Source organism: Leuciscus leuciscus, assembly GCF_965113295.1.
Source record: "Leuciscus leuciscus genome assembly, chromosome: 8".
Taxonomy (NCBI): domain Eukaryota; kingdom Metazoa; phylum Chordata; class Actinopteri; order Cypriniformes; family Leuciscidae; genus Leuciscus; species Leuciscus leuciscus.
In genome coordinates, this window is record NC_138732.1 from 10,340,272 (window position 1) to 10,363,956 (window position 23,685).

Consider the following 23,685-nt stretch of genomic DNA (forward strand, 5'->3'; position numbering starts at 1 on the left):
AATAAAAACAAATATTCCTTTGAATACAATAATACTCTGAATGAAATATGTTTTCATAATGTTCATCTTATGAAATCGTTCTGCAAACCATGGTTTGAAAACAACTGGTCTTTTCAAGTGGATATTTATAAGGGGTTTTATGTGTATGCAAAGCAGGAAATACAGACAAACATCTTCCCCTGGCATCATCATCATCTTATAAATTAATTCAGAGCAACTCTGAACATATTTACATGAAAATGCATTTCCACAAAGGAGCATTTTAGGAGTGCGTAAGCTCCCCGTCTACGACTCTTCAGAGGCTTTCATTGGGTGATCATTTTTCATCAGAAAAAAAAAAAAAGAATAGAAATGTAAGGCATGTTAAAATGCACCAAAGATTGAGCTTATTTTAAATCTGCAGATTAACTACAATTATATGAGGCTGTGATTTAAATATTTAGTGCTAAAAGGCTGCACAGATGATTCTTCTAAACTCTACAGAGTAACAAAGTATCCTTATTGTGACAAATTAAGTCTAGAAATTACTAGTAAACGAATTTCTTTTTCTTCAACCAGGACTTCTAAAAATGCTGGCGCGTGTGTGTGTGTGTTAGAAAAGATTGGGCAGGGAGTCATGAATTAAAAATGGCCCCTGTGAAATCTCAAACTAAATAAATATATAAACGAATGCATCTCACATAGTTCCTTCCCGTCAGCACTCGAGGCCGGCGGTGGTCTCGGGTCTTCCAACACGGGATGGGTTAAGTGATTCCAGCACCGTGCGGGTGCAAGTCGAGAGCAAACCACTTCCTGCACAGCGGAGAGAGGCAAAGCTCTGCGATAAGGGGGGGATAATAACTTGTGTGCATTGAGTCTAGGAGACAGACTGCCTCCTGTGCATCTGGGCAGGCAAAACAGGGATGAAAAGAGCAAACAAAAGCAGCTTTACTTTGATGTTGTCGCAGCATTCGGGCGAAATAAGTAACGTGTCACAGGAAGGCTAGTGTTTACCTGTGTGTTGGGACTCGTGTCACGGGTAATAAAGGAGATAATAAGAGATGCACAAGCTTCCAGAACAAATACAGCAGATGTGTTTTAGCAAGTAGCACCTGCTCGCAAAACAGCGTTGTACAAGTATGGTATACTATGAGTCACAGAGTGAATGACAACTGAATTTCCAAACCAAATTATGAATCCATCAAATGGTTTACTTCTCAAAGGACACGTTCACACCTTTGCGGCAGATGTTCTGTAACAACACCGCTGTGATTAAAAGAAAACATAGCATAACTAACAAGAGACATTTTAAGTCAAACACAGGACCCAAAACAGATTTTGATTTGTTTTGTACACAGATCATTTGCAATTGAGGCTTATTACCTGCGAGCACTGTAGCGTTTATCTACTTAAGAGAGTTGCTCCCAATTTAAGCCGCTTTAACCTTGAAAGAATGTTTGATGCATCACATAGTTATTGGTAAAAACTAATTAAACATCAGTGTTGGTGGCCTTGCACACATTCTAGATGTGGCAGCTGTTTCAGAGGCATTACCTAACCTTCCTGCGTGGGAACGGTTATATTTTGTGGCTGGAACAATACACAGCTAAGACTCAGCGGGGTGTCTAAGTTTGAGCTGAAAGAACATACAGTACACATGCAGAGACAGAACCTACACATTCATATACACACAACAATACAGATTTTCCAGACTAATTAGCATTTAGAGTGCAAGGTATTTATGCAGAAGTGGATTTTTTTCTGTGGATAAGTGTGGATAATGTTAGGTATAAGAAGTTCAATGCACAGATAATGACTATATGTTCTGGATTCAAAAATACCTCTTGAAAATTAACCTTTATTTATGCATGCCACACACTGGTTTGTTCATAACATTTCTGCACACATGCATGCCATTTCTCCCTTGGTTACCTTGTGAAGGAAGTAACTATTAGAATGAAACATTGCCCATCTACTTTTTCTCAGCAGCTTTGGTTCCAGAAGTATTTTTGCCATTCATTTTCCCATATGGATTTTAATGAGTGATGAATCAAACCAACCAGCTACAAAGTGGATCACATTATTACAAAATGTGTATTGATGATTTTTATGAGGGAAAGAACTACATTCACATAAAGCAGTGCAAATTACATAATCAAATTATATGAAATATAAAACTAATGATTGAAAGATGTTGATTATATATATATATATATATATATATATATATATATATATATATATATATATAAACAATATATTATGCATTGATTGCAAAATGTGCATATTATGCATTCAAATAAGTTAACAGTGCAGGTAATTTGACTACATCATGTGCAGTGCTTCATGGGAGTGGGTGGGCACTAAAGAGTTCTTCTGGGTGGTTTGCTTCTTTCGATTCTCTGATTGGTGGAGATTTCTCTGCATAATCATGCTGGGTAATGTAGTTTTTCAGCAGGAATTCTGCTGCTGAAAATATATTTTTAAATATACAATATATCATTTTTACTCACCTTCATGTTGTTCCAACTCAGCATGATTTTCTGCCTTTCGTGAAACACAAAACATGTCAGGCAGAATGTCAGGCAGATTTTCCATAGAGTTAACCAGGTAACCCCATGGAAAATGTTAAAGTCCCCCTGTGGTGAAAATCAAGTTTTTAATGTTGTTAAAGGGATACTTCAGGATTTAGCATTAAGCTTTGTATTAGTAGAAAACCTGTAGTATTTTTGAATTACCGTGCTTTCCACCCTCCTGTCCCCCTGAGACGAGAGATTTATGTATTTTTTGTCTGGAAAAAATCCTCAGATGACGCAAAAATCGTCATTTTGTGTCATCGGAGGATTTTTTTGGCCAGAGGCTAAAGACTACAGCCAGTAGTAGGGGCTGTCCCGCATGTTTTCAACCCTCCCATAGAGGGTGGGATCTCACTCACAGAATGTACACATAGTGTCAGCCATCTTTTTTTGGAAGCTAAGCTAGCAGGCAGTCTTAATTGATCAATACCACAATTAGTTTTTACAGTATGCAACCATTGTATATCGACATAAAATATACTTCAAAATCACCTACATGAATTATAGCTGTGTATACTGGAGAAGGGAACGTCTGGCAATTCCACCAAGTGGTTAAAACGTATAATTTATAATATAATTTGATAAATAAAAATACAAACCATTTGGTGAATTGCAGAATTACAGGAAGGTATTGGCACAATTTCACCTGTAATAAGTCAGTCTGGTCACTAGGAACCTACCACAAGCTTTGGGACATGAAAAAAGTAGGCGTAATGTTTTTATAAAAAACAAATTGTGTACTGTGCATATAGGGAGCTATTGGCACAATTTCACCTTTTGTAAGTCAGTCTGGTTAATAAGAACTACAACTTTTGAAACATGATTAAAAAAAACCTTTTATTATATTGCAGAACTTTCCTAAAAATAATAATTGTTTACTGTAATGAAGGGAGGTATTGGGAAATAAATCAGCTGTAGTAAGTCAGTCTAGTACCAATACAATCAAGCTTTGGATTTGGAACATGTCTGTTTTTGAATGTTAAAAGTAATTTTAATCAATACAGATTATATGTTTTAACAATTTGAAACAATTGGCGGACGTTCCCTTAGGGATCATGCGCTGGTAGCGTGTCAAAGCATTCTAGAGTATAAATATAAAGCTATAATGCACGTAAGTGATTTTGAATTAATAAATGTCAATATACAATTAGGGATGGGCGTATCGATCCTGTGGTATCGATAGATCGATATACTTGCGCTACTCATTTGGCATCGATTTCCTTAAAAAAATATCGATATAAACTAAAAAATTATAATTGGGGGTGTATCACTTTCAGCTGTTTTAGATTACTTCCTAAAATTACTATGTGCCGGGACACCCCTGGCTGTACCTGGCGGCGTATTGAGCTGGCCCATGTCACGTGACAGGAGACGAGCGAATGAGCGACATTGTGCAACACAGCCGACAACGACACACACACACACACACACACACACACACACACACACACACACACACACACAGCCAAACAAGGCCACCAGCCCAGTAAAGTGTGACGACATATCTCGAGTGCACTAAAGGCGTGATGGTGTCAGACCGTTTTCTAGTTAATTTTTCCAAGTTAATTTTCTCAGGGAACAACTGTCTTTGTTATGCAGGTTTATAGGAAATCCTAGTTTATTAGGATCTTTATGACGTCTTGTTTTTGCTTCAGTGAAGTGTTACATGTTTACTTCTACAAAGAGGCTCGAAACATAACATTGTTATGATGTATTATTTTTTTTTATTTATTTTTTTTCTACCAAGATTGGTCTTTTTTTATTTATTTATTTATTTTTTTCTTTTATTTCATTCATATTTATGTTATTTATTTTATGTATTGACCATAATACATTTTGTATAAATGGTCTGTATTTGTCTTGTGATTTGTCTTAAATGTAAGAATATTTTTACTGACAAAAATTAAAGAAAAAAAGAACGAAATTAACGGTCTCGGTATCGATATCGATGAAAATGCAAGAAAAAGTATCGGTATCGTATCGAATCCTAAAAGTGTGGTATCGCCCATCCCTATATACAATGGTTAGATACATACCAGAGCCCGTCTACGGAGAGCCTGCCCACTCCCTAATAAGTCCTATTGTACCGAATTTTGGTTGTAGTTCCACCAGAGTTCCACTGGGGGGCGCTCGCCATGAGTGCAAAATGAATGGGAGTCAATGGGGCTAGACGGCTAAATTTGTCTCTTTCACCCGATTGCCGTTGAGAAATCTCAGATTTGATTGTAGGTTTTGCAAGTTCAACATGGGTTATAGGTCGAAAGTTGAATGAACGAGTACTTATGTTCTTTCGATTTCTTACAGGTTGAGTTGTTGTTGCCCATAACACGCTAGCATTCTGCTAATGAACGCTGATTGGTCAGTGAAGGACTGATTACGACCAGAGATACCGCTTGATGGCATCGTGGCATCCGAAGCGGGACCAGAAACAAACAAAACAAAAACTCTTCTAGCACGTGTATTTCCCTGTGTCAGCTGTGTTGTTGATGCCTCGAGAGAAAAGAAAGTGCAGAGCGCGAAAGCACCAAAGTGACTGAAGGATCGCCGTAAAGCAGTATCTCTGGTCGTACGATGTGTATGACGTCATTGACACTTTAAAATACTTTTTAAAGCAAATAAGTGACTCAAAAAAATCTAACACCCAGCAATGTGTAATTTCTTTGCATCTCCTTTCGAATACAACATTCAAATTACTAGACAAAAAATTATATCCTGAGAAAAGTGGATTTTGAGAGCAATATCTCCATAGACCTCCATTCATTCTGCACTCGTCCTGTGAGCGCCCTCATATGGAATCAGAGTGGAACTGCAACCAGTTCAGAAGCCGGAAGTTTACTGAGAGTGAAACTTCTCGCCATATTAGACATTCTCTGTACATACTGGTAAGTGGTGTTGTTAAATTTTTTAGATTCAGTGGCATGGAAAACTAACTTTATCGCGCTCCGAGAGCCCTCTAGTGGTCGGGAGCGTTGTGTTGTGGATTCATTTCTTATGTTTGCTTTTTAAATTTCGTTGTGTGAAGACACTATTTTCACAGGAAACGTTTAAATATGTCATTTTGGTGATCAAATATGAGTTTTAAGGGATAAAGTTATTGACTAAAGGGGGACTTTAAAATAGCCTACCTTATGTAGTCCCGCCCATTTTCAGGTTGCTGGTTGTGTTCAGTCTTCTGGTTTTTATTTCATCAGCATGAAGGTAAGATCTTATTGATTTATGAATGAACCACTTGTTTAAAAATCTTCCCGGTCTACTGAGGCTATATAACTTTAAGTTATGACATCCGCTTCAAACAGTACAAGCTCATGTTAACTTTCGTTTACTTAAAGCCACACCGCGGAACTTTTGCGGGCGCTAGGGGCGCTAGACCTGTAACTTTCACGTCTAGCGCCCCTAGAGGCCACAAGCGCCGCAGCACTGTCGCAAAAGCCTAGAAGACATCCACTTAATAAATTAATTGCACAAAAAGTGAACAGAAAATAATGTCTGATCAGGTAAGTCGCATAGACCAGGGGTGCACAACCATGCTCCTGCCGATCGTCTGTCCTGCACAGTTCATCTCCAATCAAACACACATGTCTTTAATTTTCAAGCGATCCTGTATACGTTAATTGGTTGCTTCAGGTGTGTTGGATTAGGGTTGGAGATAAACTGTGCAGGTCAGGACAGTCGATCGGCGGGAGCAGGTTATAGACGTTTTGTACCTAAAACTAAGTTGTTATTGTGCTTGTTTTGGAGTCATTTTATCTTTAGATCGGACTTACATCGTTTTATTTGTGTTTTTCCTGTAGTAACCTATGAATTTGAATCTAAAATCATATAAGCCTCTAATAATACATACACGTTTGTATCTAAAATCATATAAGCCACTAATAATAATACACACATATATGAATGTGCAAAAGGACAAAGAAACTGAAGCCTACAAATAACGGCAGTAGGCTATGTTGTGACTTATATCAGTTTTGTTACACGATTTCCAGACTTCGCAGTAAATATTACATTATATATCCACATTTATGCCGATGTTCGTTTTATTGTCAGTCATTTTCTTCACCGCTTGAAGAATCTTCAGAGTCCTCTCCCGAAACAGGGAGAGGACGAGGAGGACGCGGAGGACGACGAGGGAGAGCCGGGGGAAGACGGCCGTAAAGCGATACGTTCTCCAGGTCACATGACCTGGCCAACGACGGTCCGTCTTATCCAAACTTACATAGGTGGTATTTCAAGAGGGCAGCCCCCATCGGAGCATTAATAGTGTCAAACGCTGTATATTGGCCTGAGGAATCATTTAAAATAACTTGTATGCGTCAACTCTTTAGGTCACAAAGTCCACGGTGTGGCTTTAACAATAAGTAAATCCACTTCGCAGCTATTTACTTTTTCACAAAATTCCAAAGATGGCTGCGCGCTTGTTTCTCTGTTCTCTGCCGCATTAGGTCGTCGTAAAAGTATAAATGTTATAAAAGTATAAACATTCCAAGTCGTCTAAAGTCATACGATATTTCAGGAACAGACTGAAACTCATGAAATTAATCTCCTTCGCGTGTTCAATAAAAAAAAAAAGGTGCTTATGGACGCGCCCATGGACGTGCCGCTAGATTTCACGTCACGGTCAAATTGACGCCTAACGCTATCGATTCTCATGTGATTCTCATCCACTATTGTATGTTAAAGTTGCATAAGATTCTGCATAACATCACATTTTGAATTTCACGTAAGACATTTTTGTTAGAACAGCTTTATTATGTTGAGAATTGGTTAATTATTAGGCCTACGGCATTTTCATGTTGTTCAGGTCATGGATGAACTATTTTAATACTTATTTTGAGCACATCATTACAATCATTTCAATGCATCAGTATGTAAAAATTATTTAGCATTAAAGTATAGGATAACTGCTTTACATCAGGATTCTGATCATTGCCTGCATCACCTGTGATTTTGAAGAAAATATTTTCCACAGTTTTATTTGCTCAAAACCCCCTGAGATACAGGGCACGGTTTGAACTTCTGTTGTGGCTTCAACCATTCTGATCACAGCCTTGTGCCCATGTGGCAAATCTTTCAGACAGAGGGAGGTGTGCAATGAGAGCCCTGCTTGTTCGCCTTGCACCCCAAACAGTGCAGGCTCTCCCATCTCAGCTGGATGTTTTCTCTTTTTGTCTGACTCTGATTTTGACCCTGACACAGGCAATCTTCTCCAGCTGGGACCCTCTGCTGTGCGTCCTAGGAGAGTGAGGTGTCTGTTTGTTTTGGGCCCGCTAAATTGTCGTCAGCATTCAGGGCTTTGGAGACTTGCTTTGCTGGTTCAAACACGGGTAGACACTTGGACACCAGATCAGAAGAAATGGTATAGTATTTTTTAAGTTCTTGTTGTGGCTTTTTTAAAATACATTTGACTCTATGAACGTGCATTGTGTCATTTCTCCGCTATCATCAAAGAACAAAGCTACAGTGGTGTTGTCTAGGCCTGTTAGTCCAATTGCACAAAATATATGCAAGACTAAAGAACTTGTGACATTTTTTTGACAGATTCTTGTTTTAATGTGACTAAAATACATTTATAAAGTGCATGTTGCTATGTCATCATAAAAAAAAAAATGGTGCAAATGGCTTACTTCTCTATGCATTAATATGGGATAGCAGAAAGTATCAACATCTTAATAAAGAAAAACAACTTTTAGGATTTCCCTCCGTCTAATGTGTTAAGTCTGTGACTCCCAAAACTTTAAGATAGGACATTAGCAATGCCCGGTGGAGTGAGATTTCCTGATCAGCTTTTAGGACTATCTAATGAGACTTATTAACAGTAACAATCCTGAGCTTCAAGTATTTAATTAGATCATTCAACATCCCCTAAAATATGATCAAATATAATCAGTTATGCGATATAAATGTGGAGGACATGAAGGACAGAGTGAACTTTTGGTGGACTTTGATGTGCGTTGTGTAAAGAGGACAGCATATACCTAGCTTGGTTAATCGTGCATTCAGTGGCGCCACTTGGGAAACTGGCAAGCCTCTCCTCTGTGAATGCTCCCTGGGGTATCCTCTCGGCGTGATGAAAGGGGAGCTGTCCAGAAGCAGACAGATGTCCGACCGAGTTTCTCAGCAAGGAATTGTTAGATAGCGCTCTCCGTTTAACATATACATGGATCAAACGCAATCCAAAATGGTTTGCCAAAGTTCTGCTCCGCATCCCTTTGATGACTTCTTGTGGCACACATCCAGTGAAAAACATCCAGGCATCGAAGTTCAAGGCTGAAACAGTGAGTTGTTCCGGTCTAGAAGTCAGCTTAATGAAATTAACATGGGCATGTGAACCATAACAGACGGCTCTATTGAAATGAGTAGGGCTGAGGTCGTAAAAAACTTTTTTTGTTGGAACGCCAGAACCAATTTACAGTAATGTTAACAGATAAACAGCTTGATATAACAGAAAGCCTAGGATGTTTAGTTTATGTATTTTAGTGGATCTCACCTGGTTTTGTAGACTTGAAGTGACAACCCAGCACAATACAAGAGTTTTCAAACATTTAAAATGTATTAAAATTATAACAAACAGCATAGGCCCAAAAATATGCAAAAATGTTTGGTTTTTAAATGTAATTTCATGCTCTTGTCAGCCAATACTTCCCTGCACAAAAATGAAGGATACATTTATGATGAATTATTAATAACAAAGGATATGGGAAATGTTTTCTATAAAGTCGATAAGCTTATCTATTTTGCTATCATAACTATGCACAGTTTTATATATATATTTATGCATTTAGCAAATTTGCCTCTTTCTCATGACAGCGCAGACCTGCCCATTTTTGGGTTTTGACCCACCAGTTCAGAACCTCTGTTCTTCTAACAATAGAAGGACAACCGATGTCCTCAGCCATCTGACAGAGTTCTCAGTTCCTACAAGGAAGATTATTTTCACACAGACAGTATGATACTCACATATACACAGGAGCAACAAAGGCATAAGGTCTCCTTGTGATTTTCTAGTCTGTTTCAGAGCATGCACCCAGAGGAAAAGAAAGGTTGAAGGAGGCTATGGTTTTCTAGTAAACCGTGGTTGTTAACAGGATCTGAGAACTTGTTTTGTCTGAAGGTTATGTGAGGAGATGCACAATTCAAATGCACATTTGGAATTCTTTTTGAGCTGACGGGTTCTTTAATCATTCATTGAATTTTAGTACGTCTGCACAGGAAATTAATTCAACATCATTGTGCAAGTATGAGCTTGTCAAAAGTAAATATTTTCCCTGAATATCCCACCAATGCTAAAAGGCCTTTGGTAACCCACGGAAACCGATCTCCTCCGTGACAACTGGGATAAATGGTTCAGGATTCCAAGGGGTTTTCTTTTATTTCCTTTGCTCTCAGGTGCCAAGGGACTAGGAAATTGGGGTCAACATGTATTACTACCCCCTCGAGCAAGTACTTTAAGAAAAGTGTATTATTTAGGAACACTACAGCAGGGCTCTGAACCAGTTTTCTTAATCTCTAGCTCCGAGGTTACCAGTTCATTAGTCTCTGGAGATTTGAACAGCAGCATTTTCTGCCCTTTAGCTTTGATCCTAAATTGTTAGTTCAGATAATTCACTAACCCATTCACAAGCAATACTGTATGTACTATCTGTTTACCCTCCTCCTTTTGCCTGACTTCCCATGATGGTCTCTTGAAGTATGTCTTCGTCTTTATTGCAGCGTCCGTGATTAGCTGAACAGACTGTACTGAGCCAACAGCGAACTTTTGACCTGCAGATAATGTGCTATGTGTACCGCACACTTACTGTAGCGTACAAATAATTAAAGCAGTTGGCAAGACTGATATAGGCATAGGATGTGTAAACTATACAAGATAATTAGAATACTGGTGCTTTGGATGAATGTAGCCACACTAATTAAATGCAGTGTTATCAGTTGGAAAAGGAAGGGGGGTCCCTTTAGGGATAATTAAGAAAATGAATAGAAACTGGCTGTGAAATGTCACAGATATTGAACATATACAATCATAAAAAAATAATAATAATAAAATGACCAGCCTTATAACAGGATTATGATTGAGAAGAGGTAGGGGAAAAAAGGGGGGCAGAGAATGTGTTTTGTACTTAATTATGTGCTTGAGTCTCATTAAATTGTTCTTCTTTGTCTTTTCTGATATTCTAAATCCCAAGGGCCTTTCCAGACTCCAGATCAGGGAAGCTGGAGAAATTAACCTCACTTTCCCAAAGGAAAGTGTCCTCAGGGATGTCATCTGTTCAGTAAGTACTAAAAGCAAACAGCCGCACAGAGGCATATACATAACACACACACATACATATTCCTAGGAGGCTAATTGCATAGGTTAAGAAACTCTCGTCGCTAAGATACACACTATTATATAACATAAAAGCTCATTTCAATATGGGAAAGTTCAGCAGCCTGATGAATATTATCATAAATGTACATTTTTGATTAGCAGAGGAAATATAGATTTGAGGTTGAGTAGCTAATGACAGTGAGTTAAAATGTAAAATAGACTTTTTGATTGTTTAGTTCTTAGTCTGAGATATTTCTGTTTGACAATTGAAAAAAATCATTTAATCCAGTAATTGGCAAGTTACAGTCCTCTATAAAATTAACTATGCCTGATATTGTTGCACAGATGTCAGGTTTTAAGTTTATCTGTGTCTGTCTTGACTGAACAACTTTTTCTGAGCAAAGTGCTTGTTTCCAACACAACTACTGCTTCCCAAAAAATCTTTTTTTTTTGCCGTGGATTGTAAAACTGTCAAATGAAATTGAAAACTTAATTGACTAGGCTTTCCTCAGGCTTCCTAGTGAAATTCATCTTTGTGCACGGCAGATGAATTTGAAGTGAAAATTGCTGTGACCTCTGTGCATACTAATGGCGTGCGCGCTTTGTCTTTCACATGGTGAGAGTGCCAGATGGGATGATGCTGGGATAACATGTTTAAACTCATAATTTTGATGCGCTATCAGCTAAAGTGCCCAGTCGATCTCTTCTGTTGTTTTTTGTAGATGTATGAATACTTACGCTAAATTATGATGTTATTTTATGTTAAAATTGTTATGTATTGTTGTAATTATAAACACACTTGTAGGTAGCGCATATAGTTTTACCATTTAGCTACTGCACTTTGATATTCTTTTCGTTATTTCCCTATAGCAGTTAATTAATCAGAGGACTCTTCAGAATACTTGGCTCCATTAATAAAAGTCTCCATTCAAATTGAAGCATCAGAGTTTTGGGTGAATAGACTTTCGATGGAGGGAAAGAAATCTCAGAAAAAAGCTTTCTTGTAGCTCAAACAGTAGAGTGTTGGCGCTTGCAACGCCAAGGTCATGGGTTTGATTCCCAGTGAAAGCAAGATCTGATAAGAATGTAAAATGTGTACCTTGAAATGCAATGTAAGTTGCTTTGTAAAAAAGCATCTGCCAAATGCATAAATGTAAGTTCTCTCAGATTTCATTTAAAAAAATCTTATTTTGTGTTCTAAAGATTTGGAACGACATGAGAGTGTGTAATTGTTGACATAGTTTTCATTTATTTCATAAATGAAAATTCTGTCATCATTTACTAACATTCCTAACCTGTATCTCTTTTGCAATGAAAGTCAACAGAGTCCGATACTGTTTGGAGCCCAATGTTCTTCAAAACATATTTTTTGTGTGTTCTACAGAAGAAAGAATGTCATAATTCCATTAATTCCAAACCTTTTTTCTCCCTTTGACGCCACTCTATCTTCTACGTTTATTGATAAAGAGATAATGCATTAAAAGCAGTGATATTATGTCAATGTAACTGCTGCTACTTTAGCTGCCGCTCTCAAAATCTTTCATGAAATTTTTATTTAGTATCTTATTTCTAATCTAATGTGGAACAGATGGAGTGATGGGCACATTGACTTCAGCACAGGTGTGGGAGGAGGTACATTATTCATTACAGGATAATGTGTCCACTGCAAACTCAAGAGTGTGATCTAGATCCATTTGAAAGTTTCCCGGAAACAAATGTGCCATTCCTTGTGCTGCATACTGCATCACTTCAAGCATCTCCATGGTAACAGGCACTCTTCTCTTCTCTTCTCTTCTCTTCTCTTCTCTTCTCTTCTCTTCTCTTCTCTTCTCTTCTCTTCTCTTCTCAGTTCAAGGTTGGGGGATATAGGGAGATGAGGAAAAAATCCAAAATGCTCTTAAACCTGTTGTTAGGGGCAACTGCTCGTGACTGCAGAGCTGACAAAGAAGGATGCAGAAATGTCTCATTTAAATATGGCTGAACACATATTCTGTTGATTTAATCATGTTCAATAAAACTGAAGGTAACACTTCAGTTTAGGGTCCAATTCTCACTATTAACTAGTTGCTTATTAACATGCATATTACTAGGATATTGGCTATTTATTAGTGCTTATAAAGCACATATTAATGCCTTATTCTACATCCCTAATCCTACCCAGTACCTAAACTTAACAACTACCTTACTAACTAATAATAAGCTGTAATTAGGAGTTATTGAGGCTAAAGTCATAGTTAACAGTTAGTTAGTAGTGAGAATTGGACCCTAATCTAAAGTGTGACCAACTGAAAATCATATGCAGGTCTTTTGTCTAAAATCTGGTTACCTTTTAGATCAATTAACCATAAAAATATTTTGCCATTGCACTGGGACAGGAACATTTTGCAGTGGATAATTATAAACAGATGTTTAGGAAAGTGCGGATGTATTTTTATCTGCCATTTAACATCTGAAGGCTCTAAAAACCAGAGTAATCCACTACTCTTCCTAGTTTTTAAATACCTAGAGCATTTCTTTCTCAAGCCCAGTTTAATTTCTGACCCTGCTGTGCGTGTACCAGTTTTAGATGTGTGCACATTAAAGATCTGAGCGTATGTTAAAGTTAAAGTATGTTGATGTGCCTGTAATATTCTGTTAACCTCTCTGTGTATGCTGTCATCAAAGCCGAGCGGTTCTTACTCTGAGGACTCATAATAACAGAGCGAGTTGAGGTTGAAGTGAATGGTCAACCTTGACAATGACCCCTTTCTCCAGCACTCTGTCTGTAGTCCTGTAAAATAGACTAGCATTCTCTGTGTCTCTCTGGGAGGAAGCATCTCTAAACCATTACAGGAAAAAGCCATATAAACTTCTGGAGGCTCTCCACTTCTTCATTTTACATATTTATGTCGCGACAAACATTTTATTTATGCATTTCCTCTGTATAATATACATATGCAGGAAGGCACCATAATGTTCGTAAGCTTTGATCAGCAAGTAAAAAAATTACTCGTGTGATAGCACATCTAGCTAAATCATAAAGCAGAGCTGTGCTCTTACAGCATAAACAATTGATTGGCACATAAAACAGTGCATTAAGTGAAATGTGCACAATCCATAAACTTGTAGATCATCACAGAGCGACTCCACAATGGGGTTTTGATATTCTCTGAACATTAAAATGTGACATTAGGATATAAAGTTCTCACTGAGGTATAAAGAGCGCATAAGTGCTCTGTCGAAGTAACTGATCTTTCATAAAAGCTGTCTCATTTGACAAACTCTTCCAGCTGAAACAATGAACTGTTGTCTGCATATTGCCTGTGTGGGTTCAACCGAGAGTCTTTTGACAGTCACACCGCGCAGATATTGGCAATAAAAATATCTGCAAAGAGGTTTTCCTGAGCAGTCAGTGATTAAAGATGCCCTTTCTACAGCACAAAGGATGAAGCAATCTAACCTAAACTAATTGTCTGTCAATTTTCTTTTTATGTTGTCTAGTTGCATTTTATAAGCAAAAAGGGCCATTTTCCTTTGGCTGTCATGAACAGTGACTAAGCTTTACAGCCATGGATTGCCCTAAATTAAATGCATCATGTCTGAGCTGTGGTCATGTGCCATCATGCACTCACTACAGTCTTAAATGTCTCTGTCTCATCATAAAATTCACATATGTATACATTTAAAGGGGATGTTAAACATGATGTCCTTGAGAAAGGTCACGTACCTCAGTGTATATGATGTACATTCCCACTGGCATCTCTGTGATTTAGTGTGAAAGGCACCTCTTGTATAGACTCGTCGGGAGAACAAGGCGATGAAAGGGAGGTTCCTTTAACAGTGATTAGTAGCAGGGCTAGATTGCTTCAATTAGCGTGTAATCGTCTCTGACATTAGAGGTGAATGGCCTGACGCCTGAACGATTCTCAAATACCATCACCCTCCGTCCCCTTCTGAATATCAATGATTATCATCATGGTCATGGTCCTCACTCCTCCAGTGTCTTCCTGGGGGATATTTCTGTCCTTTTTGATGGCAGGATCATATCTTTGCATGTCACTTACATCATTTCACTTGTGTCATTTGCAGAGTCGTTTCAATGCTGCCCTTCAAGAACACTTCTGATTCATCAAAGACGGATGTCAGCTTTTTGACAATTTAAAGGTCAGCAAACTGCACATGGCTCCTGGTTTCTGCAGCAAAAAGAACAGTAATATGGGACATGGGGTGAAAAAAAGTTTGAATATTTGAATCACCCTGATATTTTGATATTTGTTTCATTTTCACTATGGTGGAATTGAAACGTCGGAGAAGTATAATACCTTATCTGGGCATTTTTCTAATTTTATGCAAACTTTTTCATTACAAATTATATTATTGGCATGACAATTTGAGTGAAAGGTTGAATTGAATTTTTTATTAAATATGTTGTTATATATATATATATATATATATATAATTTATAATTTATTTATTTTTTGTTAAAAAATGTTTTTAGATACATTACATTTACATATTCATTTAGCTTTGACAATGACATTTATATCATCTCATAAATTTTGGGAAATCCTGCTTTGATACCCAATTACCTCAAAGCATAGGTGTAGTTGTCCAATTGGAGATCTTTGATGGAGCCTTAAGGCAATAGATATAAACACTCTCAAGTAATTTATTCCAGCATAATATAATAAACTGAATTTAAAAGTGTCTTATTTAAGAGGAGCTATACATGTACATTATATACACAGAGGGTTTCTTGGTGAACATGATTTGGATTCAGCGAGTCAGATTGGCCCTAATCAAAATTAGAATTACCTACTCAGAGTCAGATCTGTCAGCGTCTCTGATGGTTGAAACTCTCCTCTTTGGTCTTCCTCCAAGCTTTTTAATTGCTCTCTCTCCTCATATGACCCCTTATCTTCCTCTCTTGAATCTTTCCATTTTTGTTCTATTTTGCCAAAGCTAAGATTCTAATAATAAAACTCTGAAATAATGCAAATAAAAGTACTTCTTTAAAGTTGCCACTCTTTGTCTAGATTACAGCTGAATAAAAATACAAATACAGACTTTATTTTATACAAAATGAATTAAGCATTTAAAGTTTTATTTTTTATTTTAAGATCATAAGAAACATAAATTCAGTCAAGTGTGTCCAGACTTGACTGGTGCTCAAAAGCATTTCAGTAAGCTGAAAAACATAATACTGTAACATTATTTTAATAAGATAGTTTGACAATAATATCTGTGTAGCTCTTTAATTTTAAAAGCAGACAGCAAGTCTTTAGAGACGGGAAGCGTCTTGGTTTAATTGCTTGTTCGCTGTCAGAGTACTTCTGTTATGTTGTACAGCAAACACTTGTGGCTTCATTATAATGTGATGCTGGGTCCAGCTTTATCTTCTGTTATGTTGTACAGCAAACTTGTGGCTTCATTGTAATGTGATACTGGGTCCAGCTTTATCTTTATATGTTTGATCTCAGCGCTCCAAGCGTCCTAGAACCATGATTAAGTCTCAGCATAGATTAAGATGCACACTGCGACAATAACTGTAAATTATTATTTTACTTCCCAGTTATTAAAACCCAGCTGTGCGGCCCATGTATTACTCAGGGAGTCAGTGTGGTTTTTGATTAGAGTCTGGTGAGTGATGGATGACTTTAGCACTGATGAGGTCTATTACTTTCACGTGACTTTGTATCTCCCCGTGGTCAGTTGCTGGGTGGTAAAGTTGTTCTGATATATATCTCTGTTTTTATGAGGATGAACACAGGCGAATCGAACCCAGCTAGAGCCTCTGAAGTACCAAGACGAATCTGACATAAATCCAGCTGTGTGGCAGTTAAAAGCCTTCATTTTCTCTCTCTTATATTTTTCTCACTATACTTTTTCCACAGAATCCTCTCTTGCATTACCTTGACCTTTTGTAGTTATTTTCTGTTTGTCATGGTGTTTGTAGACATTGGGATTTTTGGTGTGTGTACTCATGTCTTTGTCCCTGCTGAGCTTAACATTAGTCTAGCATCTTCAAACTCATGTATTATATCTTTCCATGCAAACTTGAGATAATCCTATAATCCCTATTAATTTAAAACACTCATCTCATCATGTCTACTGTGTGAAGTGTAGTAGATGCCCGCACTTGTTTGCTTGTATCTTTTGTGTCTCTTATTGAGTCACTTCAGATGTCTGGAAACAGAGTCCAAGGCATATACATATTTCGTACCGGCCATTAAATTGTATGTAATTGTTTTGTTTTTTCTTGTATATTACTGCCATTTCGGTGACTTAATGGGAGGAACGGTCCACATATGTGTTGCCATATGGAAGTCTGTGGAGAATTTTTTTTTTTTTTTTCCTGCTTTTGGTGCTTGACTGTTTCTTTTGGACCCTGGCTATTAGTGTGAGCCTACTTATCAATTAAATTTTTTTGAGAATGCACAAGTAATGTGGACTATCTATATGGACATAATGTAAATTAGTTTGGAGGTTTAACGTATCAATTTCTGCCAAGGACTGTGGGTTAAGCACATAATGGAAGGTGTTGTAATATACTGTGCTATTAATTTACAGTACCGCTAAAAGACTCTGGCACTTAAATGGCAGTAAAATTGTGTAATTGAGATGATTGCTTTAAATTGAAATAGTTAATTGGTCAATTTAAAATCAGTTTCTTATGCTGGAAAGTTTACACGTTTTTCACTAAATTAGAAGAAAAGGTTTCATATCATGCAATCATTTTATGGATTTAGTTTTATCTAATTACTTTTGCTTCAATTCGTTTGAAATTTTTACATTTTAAAATGTAATCATCCTCAACCTAACCACAGACTCTACTGTTTACTAACCACTGCATAACTGAAACATTAAAGCAACCCTATAAATCCCAAAATAACAGAAGATTACACACTAACACATCTCTCCCTATATTAATATTGAGCAAACCCCTACAAAATAACACTCAATTTCATTATTTATTTCCCTTATGCAGTCTGACGCAAAGCATGCTGGGAATTAGAACTCTGTTGCACTCATTCAGTTTAAGTTTGGCTTAATATCAGTTAAGTTCACTTTTTTATTTCAAGTACAATGAACTTTCAATAATATTTGCGTGTAATAAATGCATTTCATTTGGTTAATTTCACTGTTTGGGTTTACAGTGCATGAAGTAAAAGCCACAAAACTCCAATTTTGATATCATGGGCTCTCTATCTATTACCTGACATTAACCTTTTCAAACAATAACATATTGCAAAAAGTGCCAAAAAAACATAATAGTATACAGAAAATGTGTGATTAAATAATTTAATAATGTCTCTTCATTTAAATTCAAGTGTTGTGATAAGTGGATAAAATAGCAATGAATCATGAGAAGCACTTCAAATAATTTTGAAAAGTAGCCCTCTCTAAAAGCTAGGGAGAGATGGAAATTACAATTCATCATCAGTTCCCGAATCTTGCCTTCGATTAATTGCGTCCTCATATGGCAGCACCTGAAAATACACCTCTGCGTTGGCCCTACCACCCAACCTCCTGATGTGGAGTCAGAGAGGAAGAGAAGAAAAGGTGAAATAAATATGTTCTACCTAATCCAAATAAATGTAAATAACAGTGAAGCGTAAGTTTTTGTTCCTTTTCCACTTCATTTACTCTGAAGGGAAATGATGAATATTAAATGTGTTTACTTTGTCTCTCCTCTGTTAGGAAGAGCCCGGCCATAATGACACTGCCCAGATTGGGTGGCGTTATTAATTCCACACACAAAAGCAATCCATCACTGTTCTTCCAATCTCTCGAAGCCGCGATCCAGAGAGTGTTAATTGTGAAACACGCTGGGGAAGGACGGGAAATGGATTCAACCATTCTGGATTGGTTTTGACACAGTACGTTTTTATTCCTCGGATCACTAGGGGGAATGATAAAGTTGTTAATGATCCAATTAATCATCGTCTAATCATTGCAAACTGATGGAATGTATAGCATTTGAAAATGAAATGAATGTTTATCGGATTATAATTGCAACCAACTGTTAAAGCTTTTGTCAGGCAGTTCACCAGGTATGTTCGAAAGGTTGTGAAATGCATCTTTAAAGGACAAGTTCGGTATTTTACACTTAAAGCCCTGTTTACAGATCGTATCTGATGAAATAGAACGGTTAAGATAAAAATTTGGACACATGCTGCTGTCCCGAGAATTTTAGGTTTATTTCGCTTCCCCCCACCACCCCCACAATGGTTGTCTATATGCACTGGAAGATTCCGTCCTAAAAACACATTAAACTTTCGTTTACAAAGACGTGAAACTCACCGAGTGGTCAGGGGTGTTCACTGATATGTTCCATCAAAAATCGCTGAAAAAGATGCATTCCAACAGGTTTTATCGTAGTTTTTGTCCAACTCCATTGACTTAATAGGACGTGCTGTGAGACCGCAGCACCTTTACGATATTACTCCACCGCTTCTTCTTCTGCTTCTTCTGTGTATTCAATGAAATGCCCGTGGTTTGCTTGCAATTGGCAAAGGTGCATTATCGCCACCAACTGGGCTGGAGTGTCTATTATTCAAGTTCTCAACGGAAGAATCACGGGTGTGACGCGTTTGGCAAAATAGGTCCACAAAAGCGAAATAAACCTAAAATTCTCGGGACAGGAGCATGTGTCCAAATTTTAATCTTAACCGTTGTATTTCATCAGATACGATCTGTAAACAGGGCTTTATGTGTAAAATACCGAACTTGTCCTTTAAGTTTACCCAGTTAACTTACATTTTCTGTCACTATTTACTCACCCTCATTCTTTCCAACTGATAGTGACCATCTCTGTCAAGCTCCAAAAAGTAACAGATGATGTGAATGCACTACATTTCAACAGTTTGACAGAGATGGTCAATATGAATTACTGTTGTATGTAAAGAATAAGTGAATATTCTTTAAACCTGTCCGCCTCTGAAAAATATATTGTGGGTTTTGAACAACACGAGGGTGAGTAAATATTTGACCAATTTTCTGTTTTGGAGTGTCTTAAAGCTTAATTTCAGGTATAAGATGAATGTTCCCTATATATTCCAACCTTTCTTATCCCAAAAAATGGATTTTTTGGTCACTTATAGACAGAATATTTATAGAAAGCGATACACACATCAAGACAATATAATATAAGTTCACTCACCTAGTCCTAGCCTATCACTTAGAGCAAAAATCCATCCTTCTGTCCTTTTAAATGTCCATGTTAAAAGAGCTTGTTCGGCCGTTTAGCGAAGCTGGTTGCTGTAGCCTATATTCAACTTTGGCACGGGGTCCTCCTTCATTTTTAATTTGTAGCTGTTGTTTGAATGGTAGTTTAGTAAATGTATTTGCGATCAAATATTCAATATCTCTACTCTCCATAGATACATCAGCGGTAGCAGTTCAAACTAGCATCACGTAATTTACGTCTCTTCGATGATTGGTTGATATTACAAGGGAGGCAAGCCTCTTCTGACATGTCCTCATACATTTCTCAACATTCCTAATCGCTTAAAGTGAAATACTCGATGGTGATTGGCAAATTCTTTTTACCAATGGAGGCACAAGTCTCTGGCTATGGATTTGCCTATCCCTCCCCTTCTCTATCCCCTCAGACTCACGTTTCGCAGATTCGGCACATTCGGGGAAGAGGCTTGCGGTGGTTACACTTACAGTGGTGAAATTACAAACAAGAAATACACATTCTGAGACATAAAATGAATGACTGGGAATTGTATTAACATTAAATCATCCTTCTCCCATTTTCACCTCAATTTTTAGTAGGCTGTTCCTCCCTTGCCTCCCCTGACGAGCCGCCACTGATCTTGATCAAGTTGATGGAAGCTCCTCAGGTTGGCTTCAAACATCTATGTCTGTAAGCAGAAATGTATAAGGCATGCACTAGCTCAAAAATACATTAATTAAGCAGGATAGAAGCTTTTGAAGCTTTCTAAAAGCTGCGTAGGCTAAGACATGTTAACACTAGAAAGCCAAAGTGTCTTTTTTTTTCGGAGATGTTTATCCATGAGACTCAACAGTACTTGAACTTGTGACTGTAAACACAACAAAGCGACTAAATATTAAACTGCATGAATTGCAACCAACATGATCATTATCACTTGTTACGAAGCATTTTAATAGATTGAATATTTATCTGGGTTGTGCACCATTCAAAATTAAATTAAGAGTGTCTTAAAATAAATTAAATTTCTAGTTTTGAATTGAGGTAGCAAATAGGGTGCAGTATTGCAATTTGATTGTAATTAAATTAAAATGAATTGAAATTCAAATAAATTAATATAGCTGTAATTAACTAGAAAAGCAAAGTTTGTTGAAACAGTAAAAAGTTTTAGAGATAGATAGAGAGAGAGATAGATAGATAGATAGATAGATAGATGTTTCTGAATAACTTATTAATTTGATACACATTGAGTCAGTCATTCTATTGAATGATTCTCTATACTTAACCTATGTTTTATAATTATTACCATTATTATTCATACCTGATGTGACTTAGACACCATAAAGGGGGTTATTAAAAGAACATTTAATCAGTCTTGGATGGGGAGTTTAAACCATTATTCTAATTGACTGCCTTTTAGATGTAATATATCATACTGTACATGTTTACCTTTGACATTCTTTTAATGTTCTTAAGAGTACTATAAAACCATTTTGTGCTTGAGAAAATAGTCATTGTATGAATATTAATGTGTTATCTCTCTAGGCAGCTCATTTAAAATGAATGAACGCAAGCCTTGGGCAGAGATGGGCCTGTATAAACACCAGGAGCTCATTAAAACTCAATTGTTTTGTAATGTGCACCTGTCTAAAAGAGTAAAGAGGTACAGATGTGGAGATGGACCGATCTAGGATCAGGGGTTACCGGCGTAATGTTCTTTAGATTTAAATAATTTACCATGAACCACTTCAGGAGTGAATGCCCTTTCCATTAGCTCGATTTTGTGGAAATTGAATAAAACCTGGAATACAATCACTTACCTATGAAATGGACAGATAGCACGTGTGTGAGCTATTACGTGAACCAGTTATACATATATTTGCATTCAGGTATAAATTACAAGGTTGTATAAGCATGGTCTGAAATTAGCAGGGTAGGCAGTTTTTTTTATTGTATTTTGCATAACAACAAAGGAAAAACATGCACATTTAAATCGCACACATGTGTGTATCTATAAATAAATGTAAGTCTCAGCGTTTCTAATTCATATGTTATGGCTTAACATTATCCAAATGTCTGTTCACCCACACTTATTTACACTGAATCAACATGTCATTTGTCTGTCAGGGTATACAGTTCAAAGTTATTCATGCACAGAGACCAAAAAAAATACTTTTAGATGTCTTGTTCCATGTCGAATGAGTAACAGCCAGCAGAGCAAAGGATGAGCTCATCTATGTGTCTTTCTGTAGCCTGAGCTTGACAGATGCGCACATGTAAAAGATATTTTTAAATCGAAACATCACTCCTACTACATCTACAACACGGTCCCTGTCAGATTAAGTTCCACTGCATATTCCATTTACATGTATGTTTACATGCTTGTATCCTTTTTTTAATCTTTCTGTAGTTGTTTAACCTCGTGTTGTTCCTCTTCAGCTGTAATTGGCAGCGAGTGGAGTCTGCAAGTTACCATGGTAACCTATGTTTTATCAGGGTAGTGTGTTGAGTCGTCAAACAGAGCCGCCTACATGAGTCTGGAGAACATTGCTGTGTTACAGTCCTGTGAGTGAACCGCCGTATCCCATGATCACATGAAAATGTAAAAGTATTTCATCATTTTACTCACCATTATGTTGTTCCAGACCATATGACTTACTTTTTTCGGCGGAACACAAAATTTGGTCCCTAATGTTAGATATTTCAAAATATCTTCATTTGTTTTCCACATATTGAAAATAAGTCAGGTTTAGAAAGAAATAAGAGGATAGGATATCAGAATTGTCATTTTTGGGTGAACTATCATTTCAAGCATCACATTAGCTGTTATTGAGCTGTTATCTGGCTGTGATAATGCAACCATGAGGTGCATCAGACATCAGAGCATTATTGTACTATTTACAAATTCATGAATAAATGTGTCGAGACTGTTGTTCATTTGCTCGTTCAGTACATAATGAATGCAACGTGAGCAGAAATGAATAAATCCGGACACAACTGTAGCCGACACGACTGCGTTTTGTGGATGGCGATATTGATCTGATTTGACCACATATGGAGGTTTGGATTGAGTTAGTAAAAATCTGGTTTGTTTATTGCTGTTGAGACTACAAACAACTAAGCAGATTTTGGTAGGATTAAAAAATATATATATAATCTGTGATCATTTACTCACGCTCATGTCATTTCAAAACCCATTTGACTTTCTTTTCTCCGTAGAAGGTGAATTTATGAAGACAGTGTTGGTTGCTATTTTCCATGCAGTTACAATGAATGACAATTGAAACTTTAAAACGTAAAAAAATACACAAAAACACCATAAACTATAAATAAAAGTGTTCTGTATGACCGTATATCCTATATTTCAAGTGTTCTGAAGCCATACGATAGCACTGGATAGAGATTCACTCTATCCAGGGCCAAACAACTGGAGATTTCTAGCCTCGCTGTTGAGACCTACTTCAAGACTACTGCAATTATATTGTCTTACCTTTAGACAGTTTTATGTTCAATAAATCTTGATATATACAGACCGTGGTATATGTAATATAAAAGTTACATCAAGGACATATTTTCTTGTCTCCTTGAAAACAGTTTGCTTTAAGATGTTTTTCAGCCTGACATTCTATGCATCTTATTGCTCAAAGTGTACACTATTTCTGAAAATA

The 23,685-nt window shown here is 37.0% G+C and overlaps 1 protein-coding gene across 2 annotated transcripts in view; it reads left to right on the plus strand.

Moving 5' to 3' along the window:
* LOC309504475 (uncharacterized protein) overlaps positions 1-20,316 on the plus strand; it is a 122,995-nt gene extending 102,679 nt beyond the window's left edge. Inside the window, exons 3-6 of one of the 2 annotated variants that reach the window (XM_082177622.1) lie at positions 7,749-7,908; positions 10,733-10,819; positions 14,926-15,000; positions 18,538-20,316. In XM_082177622.1, coding sequence (XP_082033748.1) covers positions 7,749-7,908; positions 10,733-10,819; positions 14,926-14,998 — 320 coding nt within the window. In that variant the 3' untranslated portion in view covers positions 14,999-15,000; positions 18,538-20,316. Of the gene's footprint in view, positions 1-7,748; positions 7,909-10,732; positions 10,820-14,925; positions 15,001-18,323; positions 18,379-18,537 lie in introns of those variants that run through there. The other variant, XM_082177623.1, reaches the window with a different exon arrangement.
* Positions 20,317-23,685: the final 3,369 nt, after the last annotated feature.